This window comes from Tigriopus californicus, chromosome 2 (genome assembly GCF_007210705.1).
Source record: "Tigriopus californicus strain San Diego chromosome 2, Tcal_SD_v2.1, whole genome shotgun sequence".
NCBI classification, from domain to species: Eukaryota; Metazoa; Arthropoda; class Copepoda; order Harpacticoida; family Harpacticidae; genus Tigriopus; species Tigriopus californicus.
In genome coordinates, this window is record NC_081441.1 from 2,091,023 (window position 1) to 2,108,234 (window position 17,212).

Below are 17,212 nucleotides of genomic sequence, written 5' to 3' on the forward strand. Positions count from 1 at the left end.
CTGGGACTATGTTCCGAATTTCCCGAGGCCTTATCGTTCATGAAAAAAGAACAACCTCTGTTTGTAAGTCCCCTCTTCAGTAAACAGGTTCTACCAGAGCACTAATTTGACCTACCCCGTTCCACATCATATTACTATGGCAAGGACTGCGTCCAAGACACACACACACACACATTCACACACAGCCCCCCCAAAATCCATCAAACAGTGGACCCATGTAGTTCCATCCTGGCTGGCTGTGGTGTTCTGAACGAAGTATTGTTTATTATTCCCCGTTTCTGATCAAAACTCTCCACCTCTCAGTCATATATATCCTGCACCGTGTCCAATATTTTGAAAATACACGGTTGCGCCACTCCCGCTACGACTCTTATCTGCCCTTCAATTGTCCTTTGGATTAAACGTTGTGGTTATTTCGATTCGTTGTTTGCCTCTTGACGATGACGTGCTTGAAGTCACCAAGATCTTTGTTTTTTCACCTAAAGTGGCTTCCACGAAACGACAAACGGAGCTCTGAAGTGGGAGGTGGCCATCCAGAAGCCTCTCATAGCAAATGGAGATTGCCGGCAAATAAGATAGTAGACAAAATGGTAAAAAGACTTGCAAATCAGCTCAAAAATGCTTATTGAACTAAAAATGGCAATCAAACTGTCAAAAAAAACCTCCTAAAAAGGGCAAATGAACCCAAAAAATGTAAAGTTATAATGACAAAAATCGCTAAAATATGACAATAATTCCCTGATAACAACGGATGAATGTTCCATCGTAATAACCTTCGTAACCAGGGTTAGTTTGCCTGCTTGTCTTGAATGTCTATCATCAAAATTATTTAATGGCATTGAAGGAAACATTGAATGACAAAAGATATATTTCGTTAGTAGATTGCCCTGGAATAGGTCTAGAGGAGTGCTGGGGCTGGGGAATGAAATATCATGGTGGATTTTTTGCTCTTTTTTTTGGTTTGGTTTTTCACGGGCTTTTATAACCGATACAGGGAATGTAATCCCCAGTACTATTTAAAACAGAGGTTATAATTCGTCAATTTATTACCTTTCAATCTTTATATGATATTTGGTCTACCAACGAATTTGAGTTGCCAGGCTGAGCTAGTCCTTGAATATATGGTTGATCAGGAATGCTAACTAAAACTTGGTCCAAGTCTGACTTGAAAGACGCTACCGGATCAACAAGTCCTGCGTATTCCCTACGAATATTAGAGAGAAGCAAATTAAACAATGAAGGAGCCCGAGAAAGAAGAGAAGAAGTGGTCTTAATTGTTCGAGCTAGCCTGGATTCTCAAGGGCTTGAAGGGGCAAACTGATCATTGTGAAACTCTTTCAAATCCACGTATTTTTAGGGATTGAAAAGCGATGTACGCGATTTTGGGAAAACCAACTATAAATGGGCTTACTTTGTTACTTGAGATCTGTCTGACAGCCTAAACAAATTATGCAATGAAAGACAGGGTAAAATTGCTACGTAAGCTTTTTCTACTACCCTGAACACTTATTATTAGGCTACAATCAACTAATACGCACAAGAAAGCGTGGATCAATAAGCATTATGGGCTTTTTTACTCAAACGATTACTCTCAAAATTTAAAACAACGTGTTCGATCGGTCAGAATGCAAACTGTTTTGTGCTGTCTAGGGACCATATATGAGTTAACAAATGTTCATCGTATCACTTTACATATTACGCATTTTTATGCATGTTCTGCGGCCAAGTCTAACCTGAAATTAGAAGTCTGATAATCTCAGACTGCTAGAAATACTCTTGAGCGCGACACTTTGGACAATCTAGCTACGTTTAATCAATGTTTGGGCGTTTGCAAAAAAAAATAATAATAATAATTTGAAGAGTGCCAAAATCGGCAAATAGCAAATAAGCTCCTTTTTGAGCCCAAAATCGTATTTGCTGGATTATTGCACCCCTACTCATGACGTTTTCAAGCAGGTAATTTGATGGCCTTCACGAACTTAAAAAAAAAATGGCCTTAAGTGCTTATGAATGTGGGCCAACGAGAGTCCAAAATCTCGTCAAGCATAGCCAAGCTAATCTGACTGAACCCGTCGATGTTATTATCTAACAGACGAAGATTTGTGATTAGTGCGGGAGTGAAGATCTTTGTATATTTTCTTAACGTCGTTTTCTGTCTTTCAAGCCATGGAGTGAGGAACTCCCACGTCCAAGCACGTCGTGGCGCTCATTGGCGCGCAAATTCTATGAATGGCGCTCGCTCGAGATGTTCAAGTGCTGATCAGGCATGTGCCCTTCCACTGTGGCTGTGACAAGTGAGCAAGAATGCAAACTAATCCCCCGAGTTCAATCACTTGTCTCGAACCCACCGGGTAATTTGAGGCTTATCAAGTACGGTTTATCGATTTCCTCTTTGAGGCGCTTGTTGGGCTTTGTCCACAAGACATGTGGATCTCAAACTAATAACGCGTGCCAATTGGAGAATGGAGAATGTTAGGGCCGATAATGCCAAATGCCAAATGTGTCTAGTGAGTCCGCGAGATTTGAACCTATTTCTGTGCGCGGTCAATCACAACAGTTGTCGAGAGTGTCTGGAAAGCAATGCGGGGAAATGTCCGGAGGCGACTTGTCCGGACCCAGAACCCGTCTCCAGGCGGAATACCAAAGCTGAAGAGTTCATGGCGAGTCATGACGTGATCATGCATTGTAAATATCGACCCCAAGGCTGCCCTGAAGTGTCCCGAAAGACCATTCTGGAGATATTCCACGAAAAGGCCTGTCCTTACTCCATTCCGGATGTTTCCTTGTCTCCCACCGTTTCCAGCGAGTCCATCAACTCCAAGCTTAGTGAGGAGTTCGATGAGGACCATTACTCGACCATAAAAAGATTACCTGATGCTATTGAGAGCCAATCCAGATCTCCGGACACTTCGACACAATCCCCTGGCCTCAAGAATGAACATGAAGTGAACAACAGGGTGTTGAGAAGAAAGGACTCTGGGACTCAAACCGATCAGGACTCGGTACAATGTCCCATCAAGTCTTGTCAGAGATGCTTTATCCCGTTGGGTGACTTTGTGGACCACCTGGAAACTGCACACGCAGACCGGGTCCAACGGTCTAGAGGCCAACAAGGTGCTCATTGTCGTAATTACCTCTTGGGGACGGATTTGCGGGATCGACCCAATTTCACTTGGAGACTCATCTTGTGCGAGTTTGAAGGGCGGACTTTCATTCTGAACTTCCGGAAGGTCGATTTCGAGTATTACGCGTGGGTGAATAGTGTAGGAACCGAAGAGAGAGAGGGGATCACGGTCACGATTCGTGTCCACAGTCCAAAATCGGTCTTGATCTACTCAAATGTGCGCGTGTTCCCCATTCAAATGGAACTGGATGACATTCGGGAACACGAGGATTGCTTCCACATGGATGAGCGATTCGTTCAACAGTGCAAATACGAACTGGAAGCGAGCTGGAACCAGACCAGTTTTGCTTTGAGTGTGCAATACCTACTCCAAAAACCGGCGTCCTGAGGGCCAAGACGTTTTCGGGGAAGTGTGTATTCAAGTGTGGTCAAATTACAAAGGCTCGTTTTTAAACAGCATGTTTGGGAGGAAGTTGAAAGAAAAACCCGTCCACACGCACGTTGTTCATTCATTCACTAGATTGTTTCGTATGGTTCATAATCATCATTGGTTATCAATCAATCGTCCATTGTCTGAGAGAGGAGGAAATTCGCAGCCAAGTTCTCGTTCTTCTCGCACGCAAAGTAGGCCTGAACCACAAGATGCTCGGGGAAACCCAGCGCCTTCAGCTGAAAAAAAAGGAAAACAAAACCAACACATTATTTCTTCGACTGCTCGTTTTGACCAATGATTTAGGAACATAATTCCAAGAGATTTCATTGGCTTTGTCCACTATTCAGATTGAAGATTGTACAATAGTTGACCTGTTCTAAATTGCAACGTTTACTTTCCAAAAAAAGTATTAAGATCATTTGCAAAATGTACTGAATTATTGAACTGAATAATCTACAAAATGCTATTCACTTCCTAGTTCCATTCCGATTTGTCTTCATGTGTACCTCATATGGCTTAGAGATTGGTTGCTTCGATAAAAAAAAAATGTATCAAGACGGAAGTCATATCTTAAGCCGGCCATTTAGCAACCCAGCTTGGCCATCCTTTTCCATTGCGAATTATTGGTAAACGCTATTCAATAACTCCATTTCTCCCTATACAATTGGTAAGAAAAAGGGCAGATGCATAAAACTCACCCTGTCGATGGCCTCTTTGTCTTGCGTTGACATTTGAATCACACTGCCTCCACCGCCCAACAATCCCTCGCCCTCGCCCCCTTCTTGACCCCCGGGAGTGGCGCCCGAACCACCACCCTCAGGCTCGTTAATCATGCGGATGAACTCCTCCTGGTTTTGAGAGATCAGCTGCAAGAGTTGCGGATTCGAGGAGCCGATTTGCTGGAGGACGGCATTCAGCATATTAGGATTCTGTTGTAAGAGGGTGCGCATCTGCTGGAATTGCTCCTGGTTGCGCAAGAACGCCAAGGCCTCTGCGCCCGTGCGGGGAGCGGACTGACCGCCACCACTGCTACTTCCGCCACCGGTCGAGCCCGCCAGGCCAGTGGGGGCACTTTCGGTCGAGGGGCGGGACACAGGAGGGCCAGCGGGGGCCACGTTGGGTGGGCCTTCATTGGCATCGGCGGCCACCTCAGGAGGAATTCCAGTGAGCAGATATTCCACGGCTCGCTCAGGATTGTTGTAGCTCGCTCTCAGGGCGGCCACCACCTACACAAATTTAATAGTTTCTGAAATGTTTCTGTTTTCAGCTGGACTTGGGTTAAGATGAAAGTTGGGTCAAAATCGAAGGACATTGATAGATCCATTAATAAATACTATTCAATCGTTGGCGATCGGAAAACTTAGGTTGCGATGGGAGATCAAAAAATCATGGGGCTCTGACAGAATTTGTGGAAGTTTTTCAACGACGTTTAACGTTACCCTAACACCAGTTTCAAACTCCTAGTTCATGTGAAAAACATCACGATCCTTCAAAAGAGACGAGCCCAACAATTGGGAAGGCTCTAATGGGGCCGTTAGCTAGTTGGAATAGCTCTAATGGGGCCCGCAAATTAGTCAGGATGGAATGGCTAACTTACTTGAGGTCGATCGTAGCCCATGTCCATGATATTCTTAACCATGTTATTGTATTCCTCGCCCATAACAATGCCACCCGCGGGCGGAGCTTCGACGGATACAGGTCCAGCGGGCACAGCCGTAGCCGTCCGACTGGTTTCGGACTCGGCCGGGGTGGTTTCACTCGAGGCGGGCGTGGGGGCCGGCGTCGGGGCGGCACTGGCATCCGTCATTTCCGTCTCGGCCGGTGGAGCCGCGGCGGTAGCCTGCGCAGGAGGCGCAGGCACGGCCGCGGTGGCGGGCGCAACGGCGGGCGCGGGCTTGACCTTGGCGACCATGACCACGATGAATTTCTTTTCGTCGATACTATACTTGGATAGGGGATCGTCGTCGACCATGATTTTACCCGTGTAGATGAGCTTTTGGGCACTGACCGGGTAACTGTCGGCGCCTTTCTCCTTTTCAATCAACGCTTTCAAATCTTTCACCTGAAAAAAAAAGATGAAATGAAACGATCAAATCTTTGATCCTTTTGCGATGGTCCGGCCTTTACCCGAATCTCAACAGACTCGAGTGAGTCGAGTGAGTCGAGTGAGCCCGTCCCGTGGCATTCAATAATCCCAGACCCAGTTCAGAGGTTGTCTCCATAACTCAGACCCCAAACCTAGACTATTCGACTGGCCATTGCTCACGGCTCGCCTTTTCCCCTTTTTTTCAGGATCTGCCAAGATCTACCAAGATCGTAGGCCCGAGCAAATCAAGAGCCAGCGCCAGCCTGACCTTATCGGGAAAATGCGGAACATGCTCTTCCGCCCCCATCTGACATCTATTAAGCCACCATCATCACGGACGGTCCAGACAATCCTGAACACGTACATGGATGGGGTTTCAGTCGGATCCCAAGGCGCCTGGGTCCCTCCCCTCTAAGTCTTTACATCATCATGGGACCACCGACAATTTCTGGCTCCCATGCACCCAAGGGCCGATCCATTTGCGGTTGAGCTCCTGCCTGCCTGCCTGCCGGCCTGTCTGCTGGCTTACCGTTAGGTCGAGCGTCACCTCCAAGGTGAACGTCTCTTGCTGCAGATTCTTCAATGTCAGCCACATGATGGATACGGATGGGATGGGGGAGCAAGAGGCGATGGATGGATCTCCGACGCTGGGGTTGGTTGGATGGATGGATGGGGCCGACACAGAGGCGCTTCCACGGGTTTTTCGACTGCCCCCCGGGCAATACTACACGAATGGGCCGCTAGCCTGACCGATCCGGAATCTCAATCCGGGATTTGGGGGGGTCCGATGAGGATGATTCGACGCACAATTCCTGACTTTGCCAATGTCCAGGATGTCGGGTCCGGCTTGAGGGTGACCGATTCTCACGTCCGAACTTATGGGCTCAGATCGCCGGGCAAGCTATGATGACCAAGAGTGGGTGGGTGAATGAAGATTTTTTTCAATTCAGAGTTGCCAAAAAGGGATTTTCATTCTATTTTTTGGGTTCTATAGCTACTCAAAACACCAAAGGTTAAGGCCGACGCCAGCCCAATGTAGTCATGCCTCGTCAATAATGGTCACTTTCAAATGTTTGGCTGTTGTGGCGTGATTTGCCGTTTCTTTAGCAGGGATTGTGCGCTGAACATATTAAAGGCCAAAAAGTAATATGACAGGGCCATTGTACTCAATATTTACGCCCTTTAAACAATTGTTGAATGTAATTGGCATCATTATAAAGTAATTAAATACAATCACTTTAATTTTGTTTCTGAAAATGTGCGTTAATATTTTGTTCCTCGGGTCGGTTTCATTCCTGCCAGGGTGACTTGTTTGCCCTCTCTCACAATGGGAAGTATGCTTTTCATTCCCTGGTATGGCGTTTTGATCCATGGTAAATGTGTGGTTTCTTCCCTCCTAGCTGTCATGAAAAAATGATTCATTTGGATTATATTCTTTTCGCATTGGTCATATTCATTTCAATGAGCGCATCTATCCACTGTCCTGAAATCAGTCACACTGAGTGTATTATCTCTTGGTAGTCTAGATGGATTGAGGCATGAGTCAAACTCGGACAGGGAAACATTGATTTTTGGCAGGTGTGTGAACAGTGAAGAGAATGAGGCAGACTCTCGACCAACAGTAAAACCACGACAGAAGCTCGGGATCTCTTTGGATTGCGCAGTGCCTCCTCACCTCGTTGAACGGATTCATTAAAGTGGCCCTGGACCTACTTCTGGACTCCATCTCGTCATTACTCGCAATATGAATAGTCGCGATTCCACGGCCACGGTCCAACCCCATCAGGACGAAGGTGCCAAGTCCAAGAAGCCCTCAGGTAAACCTCCACATCCTGGTTGACTGACATACCCAAGAAAAAACTCGCTCAGTTCGAACTCATTCAACCCCAATGGAATCAATCAGTAATGGACGATTCGTCGTCATCGGATCTAGTCCATTACGCAAATTTTGCGTCATGCTTGATTCATGGATTTCAATGGTTTGATTGTGATATTGGATTTAGGTATGATTTGACTATCATGGATGTAGCTACGGTTGTAATCATGATGGCCGAAAGGCAGAAAGTCCCACAGAATTTGCTCATTGTTTCGTGCGAATTGTAGGCTAGATAACAGATCATGTCGTGAACTCGTCATATTTTTATGCAACACTATGATTCAAACATTTCGTTTGGAAGTTTGAATGGCCACTGAACCAAAATTCGAAAATCGGTCCAAGTTCAGAAGGAAATCAATGAGAGCCATGGGTTGGTTAGGCTGAGTCCAAAGTGCGATTTAGTCGCTAAACGGACGCTTTTTCGACTCGACTCAGCAGCTATGTTGAACCAACAGAAATACAATCTCATGCTTTTGGACTTTATTAGACTTGAAAGCCAGACCTCTGAGTCAAAGTTGTTTCGTTGAGTCTATGAAGTCCTTGGGGCTACCCTTTCATTTATCTGATACCCCCTCATCCGACCCTTTAATTCCACCGTGGCATGCACTTACTTCAATCAATTCAAGGTTAGCCAATTGTTGGATCGAGTTCCTTGGTCATGTTAGTTAGAATCTAGATCATGGCCTTGTGACTCCTCGGACTCTCCGCTGAGCATAAATGCCCAGCTCAGTTTCCTTCCAACACTCTGACAAAAGGTGGATTGTGTTTGTGTTGTTACCGTACACATTATGATTGGCTTTAACTAGGTGTTATTTGCCTCTTCGCAGATAGTGCCTTCAAGCAACAACGTTTGCCCGCGTGGCAACCCATTTTAACGGCGGGTACGGTCTTGCCCACTTTTTTCGTCATTGGCGTGGCCTTCATTCCCATTGGGATCGGCGTGTTATGGTGCTCAGATAATGTGAGTAAGCAAGCTACTCATGATACGAGACAGAAACAGGATGACGAATCATGCATGCCCCCTTGTTCATACCCAATTGTCAGGTGAAGGAAGCCAAACAGGATTATACTGAATGCGTTTCCATTGGCGACGTTTCGGGTCGAACTTGTGCAGATTACATCAAGGATAATCAGACCACGGCGGAATGTCATTGTCGAGTGGACATCAACATTGCAGAGGATTGGGAGGTGAGACTACATAGTGTACATATACGACCCTGTCATACCTTGTTGGGCAACCATAGTCCACGTGAAGTGCAATTAATAAATAGAAAAAACGTTTTTCCTAACCGAGAACTACAATTCAATAGTTAATGATAATTTATGGTGTAAGGATATATTTGTCGATGATATTTGTTACAATACGAGAGTGTTATCGCATTCGCATTTAATCAAATTTTTAACATTGCTTTGACATTTTTCAAAGCTAGTGTCTAAATCGTCGTAACGCACCGAAAATATTGAATTCCCATCTTTATGTTTGGTACGGAGGGGAAACCTCGCCTGAGTAAAGAAGTCTGTCATCACTAGGGGTCTGAAAAATAGTGCGGAAAGTTTGTCAAAATAGTGGTTTTAAGTAATGAAAATCAGTCAAAATAAGTCGCAAAAACGTTAACATGCGTCAAGTATTTTGTGTTTTTTAAGGCAAAATTTGCTTGCTTTTATTTCTCACGACCTTGTTGCTCATTGGGCTCAGAAATATAGTCTTGCCTTTACATCAACGAAAAATTGAATTTTAATGTAGGGATGTAATTGAAAATCATGTTTAGAAGCAACCTGAAATCATGGACCAGGATAGTAAATGAACTGTCTCTAAAATCAATACCATCATTGTGTGAGAAATGAATGCAAAAAGAAATACTTCATGGAAAAGTAAAATATAACTTGAGTTACCTGTCAATGCCAATCAGTACATCCATTCTTAGGAAGAGATGATCAAAATAGAGGAATTTGCTAAGAATTAATACATCACAAATACGAGATGAATATTTTAAAAGATTAGCCTTCGGTTTTAAAGAAAAACGGTAGTGTGTAAAAGCCATCACATGGAATACACCATACAGGGCGGAAAGAAATTGAAGGCCACTCTTTGCGCCTTCTGAAAATCGTTCCCTCGTCCTCCAATAATAATTGCTTGATTATATTTCCATCAAAGGGCCCTTTTTGACCCTCGGAAGACTGACTCCTGTAATCCCAGATCTTTGCCCTCGGTCTGGTCTGTTGTAAAGGGATTCGCCGTTCTGACATGAAATTCTCCACTCACCAATGGTTCGCAGGCCCCCAGTTTTGGTTCTGACATCAAGACTGCTCATTTGCATTTTCGATAATTGTTTTGGTGAAAAAAATGGGAGGGTTACCAATCGCCTTTAGGCTGAAATTAAATCATTTGCAGTATAGCACTACTGTAGGTATTCAACAATTCCTTATAATGGTGAACATTGTTTGACAAGACCAATGTAGCCCTGAATTTCCTTCCACCCATGTTCAATTTTTATGAAAATCCTGTGCTTCAGGTCTGCTGTACGGCCAAGGCGCCCTGAATTTCCTTCCACCCATGTTCAATTTTTATGAAAATCCTGTGCTTCAGGTTATTTTAGTGTTAAAATTTGTGAAAAAGTATATTTGCACCAAAATAGCCAAAATTGTTTAAAGCTTAACTTAATTCCTATAAATAATATCTTTCCGGCCCCTAGTCATCACATTGCCCATTTTTCCGATAATCCGATTGGTTGTACGTCTATGGGTGTGATTAGAGTCTAAAAGTTACTATTGGAGAAGGGTACGGGTGGCGATTCGAACCGGGGTCTTTCTCACTCTAGGAAATTGCACTTAATGCTACGCCACATTTACTCCCTAATTAACTCCCCTTAATCTTCAGCCACCTTTCTACTGATTTTTTTTGTTTTTGTGCCGACTTTGAGGCGACTAATTTATGTGCTTGAAAAAGAGAACCTGAGAAACTTGTGCTCGACTTCGACGGTCATAACATTTAAAGTAGTGAAGATATGTACTGTTCTTTAAATTGCTATATATTTTTACTGATAGGGTGAAGTATATATGTATTATGGACTGACCAACTTTTACCAAAATCACCGTCGTTATGTCAAATCTCGGGACGACAGCCAGCTTTTGGGCAATGTTCTGAGCGACCCAACCACCGAGTGCAGTCCTTTCGACAAAGATCCCAGTGGAAACAAATACGTCCCTTGTGGCGCCATTGCTAACAGCTTATTTTCAGGTACGTTGGGTTGAAATTTGTTATCCTATGATTATTCATTATTGGAGTTAAAGAAAGATGAACGGATTTAGACTAGCAAGCTCTTCCACTCTTCCATTAGACTTGAAACTTGTCTGAACGGTTCATTATGGGTCTTAACTTTTACCTCTTAGTGGGGGTGGAGACTAATGTCAGCCGGTTGATAATGTCTCAATTGTTTTTGTACATGTTTGCTTAATTATTTGTGATTTATAGCTAACATAATTTTGCCAAACTGTGAGCCATGAGAGGGAAAGCTGTCTACTTCATTGTATTCACCTTCAGTAGCAATGACATTTTCAATACAGTACCTGAATGAGGTTATATTAATATCAAATAGTCAACATATGTCTACGGGATCCTTCACGATATTTCTGAGTCAACCACTTTAGGGTACCTTTTTCTGATCGACCAAAATACGAAAGCGGTAAATTTTCATTTCCAAGAAGGGTGTTTTCGCTTGAACGCTTTGTAAATTTCAACAAAAATTATGCACTCCCACGAGAGTACCGCCATCTTTAAGTTATTTAATTGACGCTTAAATGACGTTTTTCTTTGAAAAAGACATTCATGAACTTTCCTGAACTGTAGTCTGGTATTTCGAAAATCAGTCTTTTCACCGCAATCCATTTCATTCAAGTCTTGTTGGAGGAGAACATTTATTGCACATTCCCTATTTGTTGAGCTTTTCATTCGATAACACTGGCTCAATTTTATCAATATTGACTTTTTCGGGAAAACTGAATATTACAGTGTTTTTCAAGGGGGTTCCAACAGTTTTTTTTATGAGATCCCCTTTCTCTGTAGGTGAAATTAAGAAGCCAAAGCCTTTGTTTAAACAATATCGATGACAACCCCAGTCTTCATGATGATAGTTGCGTTATACCGGGGGAGTTGTGTGCTTAGCATGTTTTTCCCTGATTCACCTGATCTTTTACCACTTCATGATGTGTGCTTTATTGTTTTAAATGGCTTTTTCCTAAATGGCGTGATTATATTGTTATTTTGGACAGCACAATCCATTAAAATTATGTCTCTTAAGCTTTCGAAAATAAATTGTTTCAAATAATTCGCTTTTTAGGACATGGCTAAAGTATCCTCCTATGATATCCTTACTTGCGAGCACAACATAGTTGAGGCACGAATTAATCTCAAATGTTTTGCCATAATGCATGTTGCTTTTGTACAAATTACATAGAGTATTAGCAGTTTGTTTAGTAACCTAGCAAGCTTTCATTATTTTGGATTTGATTGTAAAGCGCACTCTAAGTAAGAAATAAGGCCTGCCATAACCATTCAGTAGAGTAAAGTGTTTAAAGGGGAAGTTGATGCACCCCTTTTTTTGACATGCTCCTGAACTTTAGCTTTACATGGCATTTTGTTGTTTCATTATTTTGTTAATGGCTTTTTGAAGAGAGTAAATTGGACTGGAACTATCTGCGTTTTTGCGTTTTTGCATTTTTAAGTACGTTTTTTGTCAATTTTATTTGCTTTATTTGGATGGCCCTAGTTATTAAACAGTGCAAACCATCGCCCAGGAGACGATTCTTTGCGTAAATTCAAGCAACACCAACAAGTAAAAAATGCTTTTCGCTCGGGAAAAACTTGCAATGTTCACGAAAGTCTCAAGAAAGGAGGAATATTACAGAAGAATACTAGCATTAGACCTCTGAGGGGGAGGAGGGCTCACAGGATTCAAGTGACCGAGAGTGTTTGGTCCTACCATGATAGTCATTCCAAGTATAACTATAATCTTCTGAAGCAATCATTGAGGGACAGGGATAGTCAAATTTTGGAATTGCTTGCTATGAATCGATACTCGACTAGAATAGATTGTAGTGGGTGAATGGTACAAAGTAGCTTCATGTGTGTGTTTGCGTGGCGAACGCGGTTGACAAACACATGTTTTCTCAGCAGACACTTTTCAGTTTAAAAGAATTATTAATACTGTTACAAAAATGCACATGTAAATGTAACCAAAAGTACAAAAATACAAACCGAATATGCAGAAAAATAATAAATAGAGAAAATGTCCAATGCAATTATATCCCATCGGGATGACTCCACGCCGATTGAGGTTGGGAGTCAGATAAGGAATACGAGTTCGAAAACCCAAATCTGGGAGAAAAAAATTAGTGCAAAAGGAGAAGTGGAGAAAAATGCATTTGCATTTTTTCCAGGGGGGCAAAATGAGTATTGTACTCATAAACATTAATTTGATTCGATCGATGTAAATGGTCGTCACTCAAGAAATATCAAATTAGAACAGCAGATTGTGTATCAGAATGTCAAGGAATGTGTATTTTTGTTTGGAATTACAGATGTCATCAAATTGAACTATATACCATCGGAAGACTCTACGCCTATTGAGGTTGGCCTCATTCGGAAAGGAATTGCTTGGGAATCTGACAAGGAATACAAGTTCAAAAACCCAGATCTGGGAGATAAGTCTTGGGAGCAATGTAAGATCCCACATACTGTTTTTTCCAACCTTAGGATCGGTTTCAAAATGCAAGAAACTAAAGAATGAACGCTCATTATCGGTCTTCCCTCTCGTCCAGATTTTCAGGATAACCAATTAGTTTCACCCAAGGATTGGGGCCGAGAATTGTGGGAATTGGATCCGGAAGATGAGAGCAACAATGGTCTTCAAAACGAGGATCTTATCATTTGGATGAGAACTGCGGCCTTGCCCAACTTCCGGAAGTTGTATCGGAAAATCAATCACACAGACACGTTCGCCAATGGTCTGCCTAAGGGAACCTATCGCTTCGACATCACTTACCGTGAGTTTAGAAATACCCTTGAGCCTCATGCTCAGACCAAGCCAAATTGCTAATGTGCACTCTTGCGCTTTTTGCGGCTGTTCAGGGTTTGAGGTGACCTCGTTCAGTGGGACAAAAACTGTCATCTTGTCCACGACTTCGATTCTGGGGGGCAAGAACCCTTTCTTGGGCATCGCTTACATCACCGTTGGTTCTATTTGTCTCATTATGGGCGTGGTATTTCTCTTCATCCACGTCAAGTGTGGCAAACAGTAAGTGTTGATTTTTAATAACACCGTATGGGGATCCGTGCAGTCCAATGTGTCGCATCATTCAGTATGAATTGCAGAGCTCAGACACTTCATTTGTTTCCTCAAGACTTCAAGAACAAATTCCTTGATTTCACTGGCTTTATGACTGAACCTTTACTGAGGCTTGAACTTCTTTTTTTAACTATTGGATTGAATTTACGCTAGAAACATTCTTTTCGTTCTTGAGGCTTGAGTTTAAGTTCTCTGAAAGTTTGCTACCAATAAGTTTTGGATATTGTTTTGACTTACATTACTTCGTCATCTTTTAATGATCAAGCGATTTACCAATAGCTTAAACATTTTTCCGCAAACATCTTTTTACTCTCCTCTAAATGAAAGTCTACTAGCCATGTCCAGTGCAAGAAAATCAAGAAAATGTGTGGCCCGGCACCCTGATTTTGGCTTTTTTGAGGAGACGGAGAACTTGGACAGACATTACTAGCTCGCGCCATGATCCAATTGAATTTTCAATAATCCAGTGAAATTGTGTTACAAAACTCAAAAAATGTCATTTTTAGTGCAGTCGTGTCACTGCACGAACATCTTGGCTCAATAATAGAATACTCTTTGCTTCAACAAGCCGACAAATTGATAACAATGACAAATGAAATTTATGGACGGTGCAGGTTGGCTGGACATGTTGTCTCTAGTTTTGCTCCCCAGAACGGAGTAAGCTGCTTGTTTTTTCCTTCACTTCTCAAGACTAATTGATGAAAAATGGGGTAAATTATTGTAAAGCTTTACTGAAGAGACGTCAAATCCTTCGATCAGTCCCTAGAATGAACAATTCTTATTTATTCTTTTGAAACTGGCACTTTTTTGATCATTCTCACGTGATAAAAAGGCCGTTTTTGGAGCCATTTTCGTACTATTGTGCTTGTATCGATTGCGGAATAGATCGGGGCTTTTGAGATTGTTTTCATTTGAATGTGGCTTAATTTGACAACGAATCCTATATGCTATTTCATCTTGTCCATACGTCTGCATTTCTCCTTGCTTTCCAGAACATCGGAAATGCTGAATATCAGTGCCCGAACGCCTTATCATCATTCTCGCTGAGTGGTGCAGGCGATTGTGGATCTGGATATTGTCCACGAAAATGTGAAAGTCCTTTCTCACGTCTCAGAGCTTTATCGACACGCACCCTTAATATTATACCTTCGTTATTCAGTCAGACCTATTATATGTCCCACAAATCACATACCGAGTAATTTCAACCACAAATCACTACTTGGCTTTGTTTCATTCCATATTTGTTATCCATCCAGAGATCACTCGCAACAACTGATGCATCTTGTACTTACAGGCGCCTTGAAAAAGGGATTCGAAGTATCAGTATGACGCCCATCGGTGATTCATTCAGCTCTTGAATAGAAGTGATTCATTGCTTGAAATGACATAATTCATGAATAAAGAATAATAATTTCGTAAAATCTTTCAACTTTGTGAACCCGCGTAGAACGCGCCTCTTCCGTAGAGTCTTAACCCTACCGTTCAACGGACCTTGAAGAGCTCAAAGCGTAGAGTCTATCCCACCTTATTATAGCGTAGAGTCTTCGAACAAGCAAGTACAAAGTCCGCTGACAACAGAGTCTCCCAGGAAAGAAGCGTTGTTAGTGGTGGGTGCTGCTGGTGTTGAAGTAGGAGGAGCAGGAGGATCTAGGAGGAACGCAGCTTTTCCAGTCCTTGATCAGAAGCCAGTTCAAGAGCAAGGCACACATGGACGCACCCACCTACGCCACCAGAATCATCTCGCTCACCGTTGGCTCGAACACGCTCTCCCATTGAGTCCCAGACTTACACCCGCAGACATGCACACATGGCTCTCGGTCGCTCCATTCAGCACTTCCGACAAACTTGGTGCCATAAGATGGCTCAAGTATTAGCTTCCCTCTGCTCGGTAAACTGAATATTTTGACGAGCTATTGGGTTTTTGTATTCGTTCTAAACAAGTTGGCTTGTGTTTTGGTTAAATCTATCCACATGAAACTTTTGTGGATAGAAAGGAACAATCAATAGCGAGTTCCAAAGCTCTGCAGATCTGCCGGATGCCGCCTTAGTATGACTTTAAGTATTAACTCACATTATTCGAGAGATTGCTCTTGGTCTGGAATTAATCGAGACTTGATCTGAATTCCATGATAACCCCGTTTTTTTGACGTGATGATAACACTGATAGCAAGTCGGGAACCGCATTTAGACCAGAGCCAGTTCCTCTCGATTTTGAATGACATCAGGATAATGTGGGACTAGCGACCGTTTTACGTAGGAATTTTAAACTAAAATCAAGCGAAAGTTTTTAAAACACTCAAAGAAAAAGTTGCAGAGCACACGTTGAATCAAAACGTGCAGGGTGTGATGTATGTTTGTTACTTGAAAGAGGGTACATAGCTCCATGAAAATGAAATGAAAAATAGTCCCGGTGCTGACTAACAAGACGTGTGAACCCCACTTTCTGTGGCAAGTGACAATGCCTTAGCACAAAAAAGGGCCCTTGAGATAACTTGACACAAGGTCAAGACTTGGGATCTATTTTTGTGCTGGATTGATTCAAATCAATTTTCAAAATAGTGCCAAGTTTTAAATCCGCTAGGCGTTGGCAGCTCCATCACTTCTGATGGTAATTATGGAACCATCAAATGAAAATCGTCGTGGTCAAGCTTGAATCGAATATGCTTACGGATAACTTTGCAAGTCGTTCAATTTTCTCAGAAATGACCGGAAGGCATGCAAAAATCCCATGGGCCTTAAATTCCTCATCATAATTTGAAAAACAGTACACCCACAACTCCGATGTCTGCTCCAATGTCTCCATCGAATCCCTCGATCCAGTTTCAACCGTTTTACTCTGACAAAAGATATACAATGAGAATGTAACTATTCCTTGTGTTATTTAGGGTCTCATCATATGAAGATCCATTTTTGGAACACTTCAAAAACAGTACTATTCATTGCCTCGAAAGTAAATACATGCGCACGGTCTTACAAGGGCCTTGCCACATTTAGAATAAGTGTTTTAAAGTCCGTAGTCAAATAATCGATTTGTCTTTAAATTCTCCCGCTCGTGGTGACGAAAAAGAGGCTTGTCTTAAAATATTTGCTGGCAGGGAAACTGAGCTTCAGGGCCAAATGTATTTCAGTATAATGACACACATTGCGTCGTATAACCCTACAGTAGCATACAATCAAAACCCTACATCGTCAGACTTCGTTTCCATGGTTCTAAATGAAGAGTTCTGTATCGCATTGGCCAGGTTACATCGAATCTCGGCACCCTGGTTTAAATCTTCTGAAGAATGTACATGATTCTCTCCGTACTCGGAGTTTTCCCTTTAAAGTGGAATATTTGAATTTTCGGGAA

At 42.6% G+C, this 17,212-nt stretch overlaps 3 protein-coding genes across 4 annotated transcripts in view; 2 read left to right on the forward strand and 1 right to left on the reverse strand.

Annotated features, from left to right (window-relative positions):
• The window catches only part of LOC131877214 (dnaJ homolog subfamily C member 5-like), a gene marked incomplete in the record, with an annotated part of 4,177 nt that extends 3,804 nt beyond the window's left edge, over positions 1-373 (forward strand). The window contains 1 exon segment of the mRNA XM_059222820.1: positions 1-373.
• A 3,246-nt stretch (positions 374-3,619) lies between these two features.
• Positions 3,620-6,523, reverse strand: LOC131877213 (UV excision repair protein RAD23 homolog B-like). The gene is made up of 4 exons (XM_059222819.1): positions 6,173-6,523; positions 5,155-5,619; positions 4,256-4,783; positions 3,620-3,793 (listed from the first exon to the last, which is right to left on the reverse strand). The coding sequence occupies exons 1-4, from the start codon at positions 6,236-6,238 to the stop codon at positions 3,683-3,685; spliced, it is 1,170 nt and encodes a 389-aa protein (XP_059078802.1). The 5' UTR covers positions 6,239-6,523; the 3' UTR covers positions 3,620-3,682.
• A 626-nt stretch (positions 6,524-7,149) lies between these two features.
• Positions 7,150-15,284, forward strand: LOC131893373 (cell cycle control protein 50A-like). Of its 2 annotated transcripts, none has more exons than XM_059243369.1 (8): positions 7,150-7,460; positions 8,347-8,480; positions 8,564-8,707; positions 10,565-10,757; positions 13,097-13,237; positions 13,337-13,561; positions 13,647-13,812; positions 15,158-15,284. In XM_059243369.1, exons 1-8 carry the CDS (start codon positions 7,388-7,390, stop codon positions 15,219-15,221), a joined length of 1,140 nt encoding a protein of 379 aa, XP_059099352.1. In that variant the 5' UTR covers positions 7,150-7,387; the 3' UTR covers positions 15,222-15,284. The 2 variants fall into 2 exon arrangements, with proteins under 2 accessions (XP_059099352.1, XP_059099353.1); XM_059243370.1 differs by having other exon boundaries at positions 7,152-7,460; positions 14,856-15,284.
• Positions 15,285-17,212: the final 1,928 nt, after the last annotated feature.

Coding starts and splice junctions, on each gene's coding strand:
- LOC131877213 (XM_059222819.1), bottom strand. CDS start 6,238: ATGTGGCTGACATTGAAGAATCTGCAGCAAGAGACGTTCACCTTGGAG. Junction 4,784..5,154: donor TGGGCTACGATCGACCTCAA/GTAAGTTAGCCA, acceptor AAATTTGTGTAG/GTGGTGGCCGCCCTGAGAGC. Junction 3,794..4,255: donor ACAAAGAGGCCATCGACAGG/GTGAGTTTTATG, acceptor CTTTTTTTTCAG/CTGAAGGCGCTGGGTTTCCC.
- LOC131893373 (XM_059243369.1), top strand. CDS start 7,388: ATGAATAGTCGCGATTCCACGGCCACGGTCCAACCCCATCAGGACGAA. Junction 8,481..8,563: donor TGTTATGGTGCTCAGATAAT/GTGAGTAAGCAA, acceptor CCCAATTGTCAG/GTGAAGGAAGCCAAACAGGA. Junction 8,708..10,564: donor ACATTGCAGAGGATTGGGAG/GTGAGACTACAT, acceptor TTTTACTGATAG/GGTGAAGTATATATGTATTA.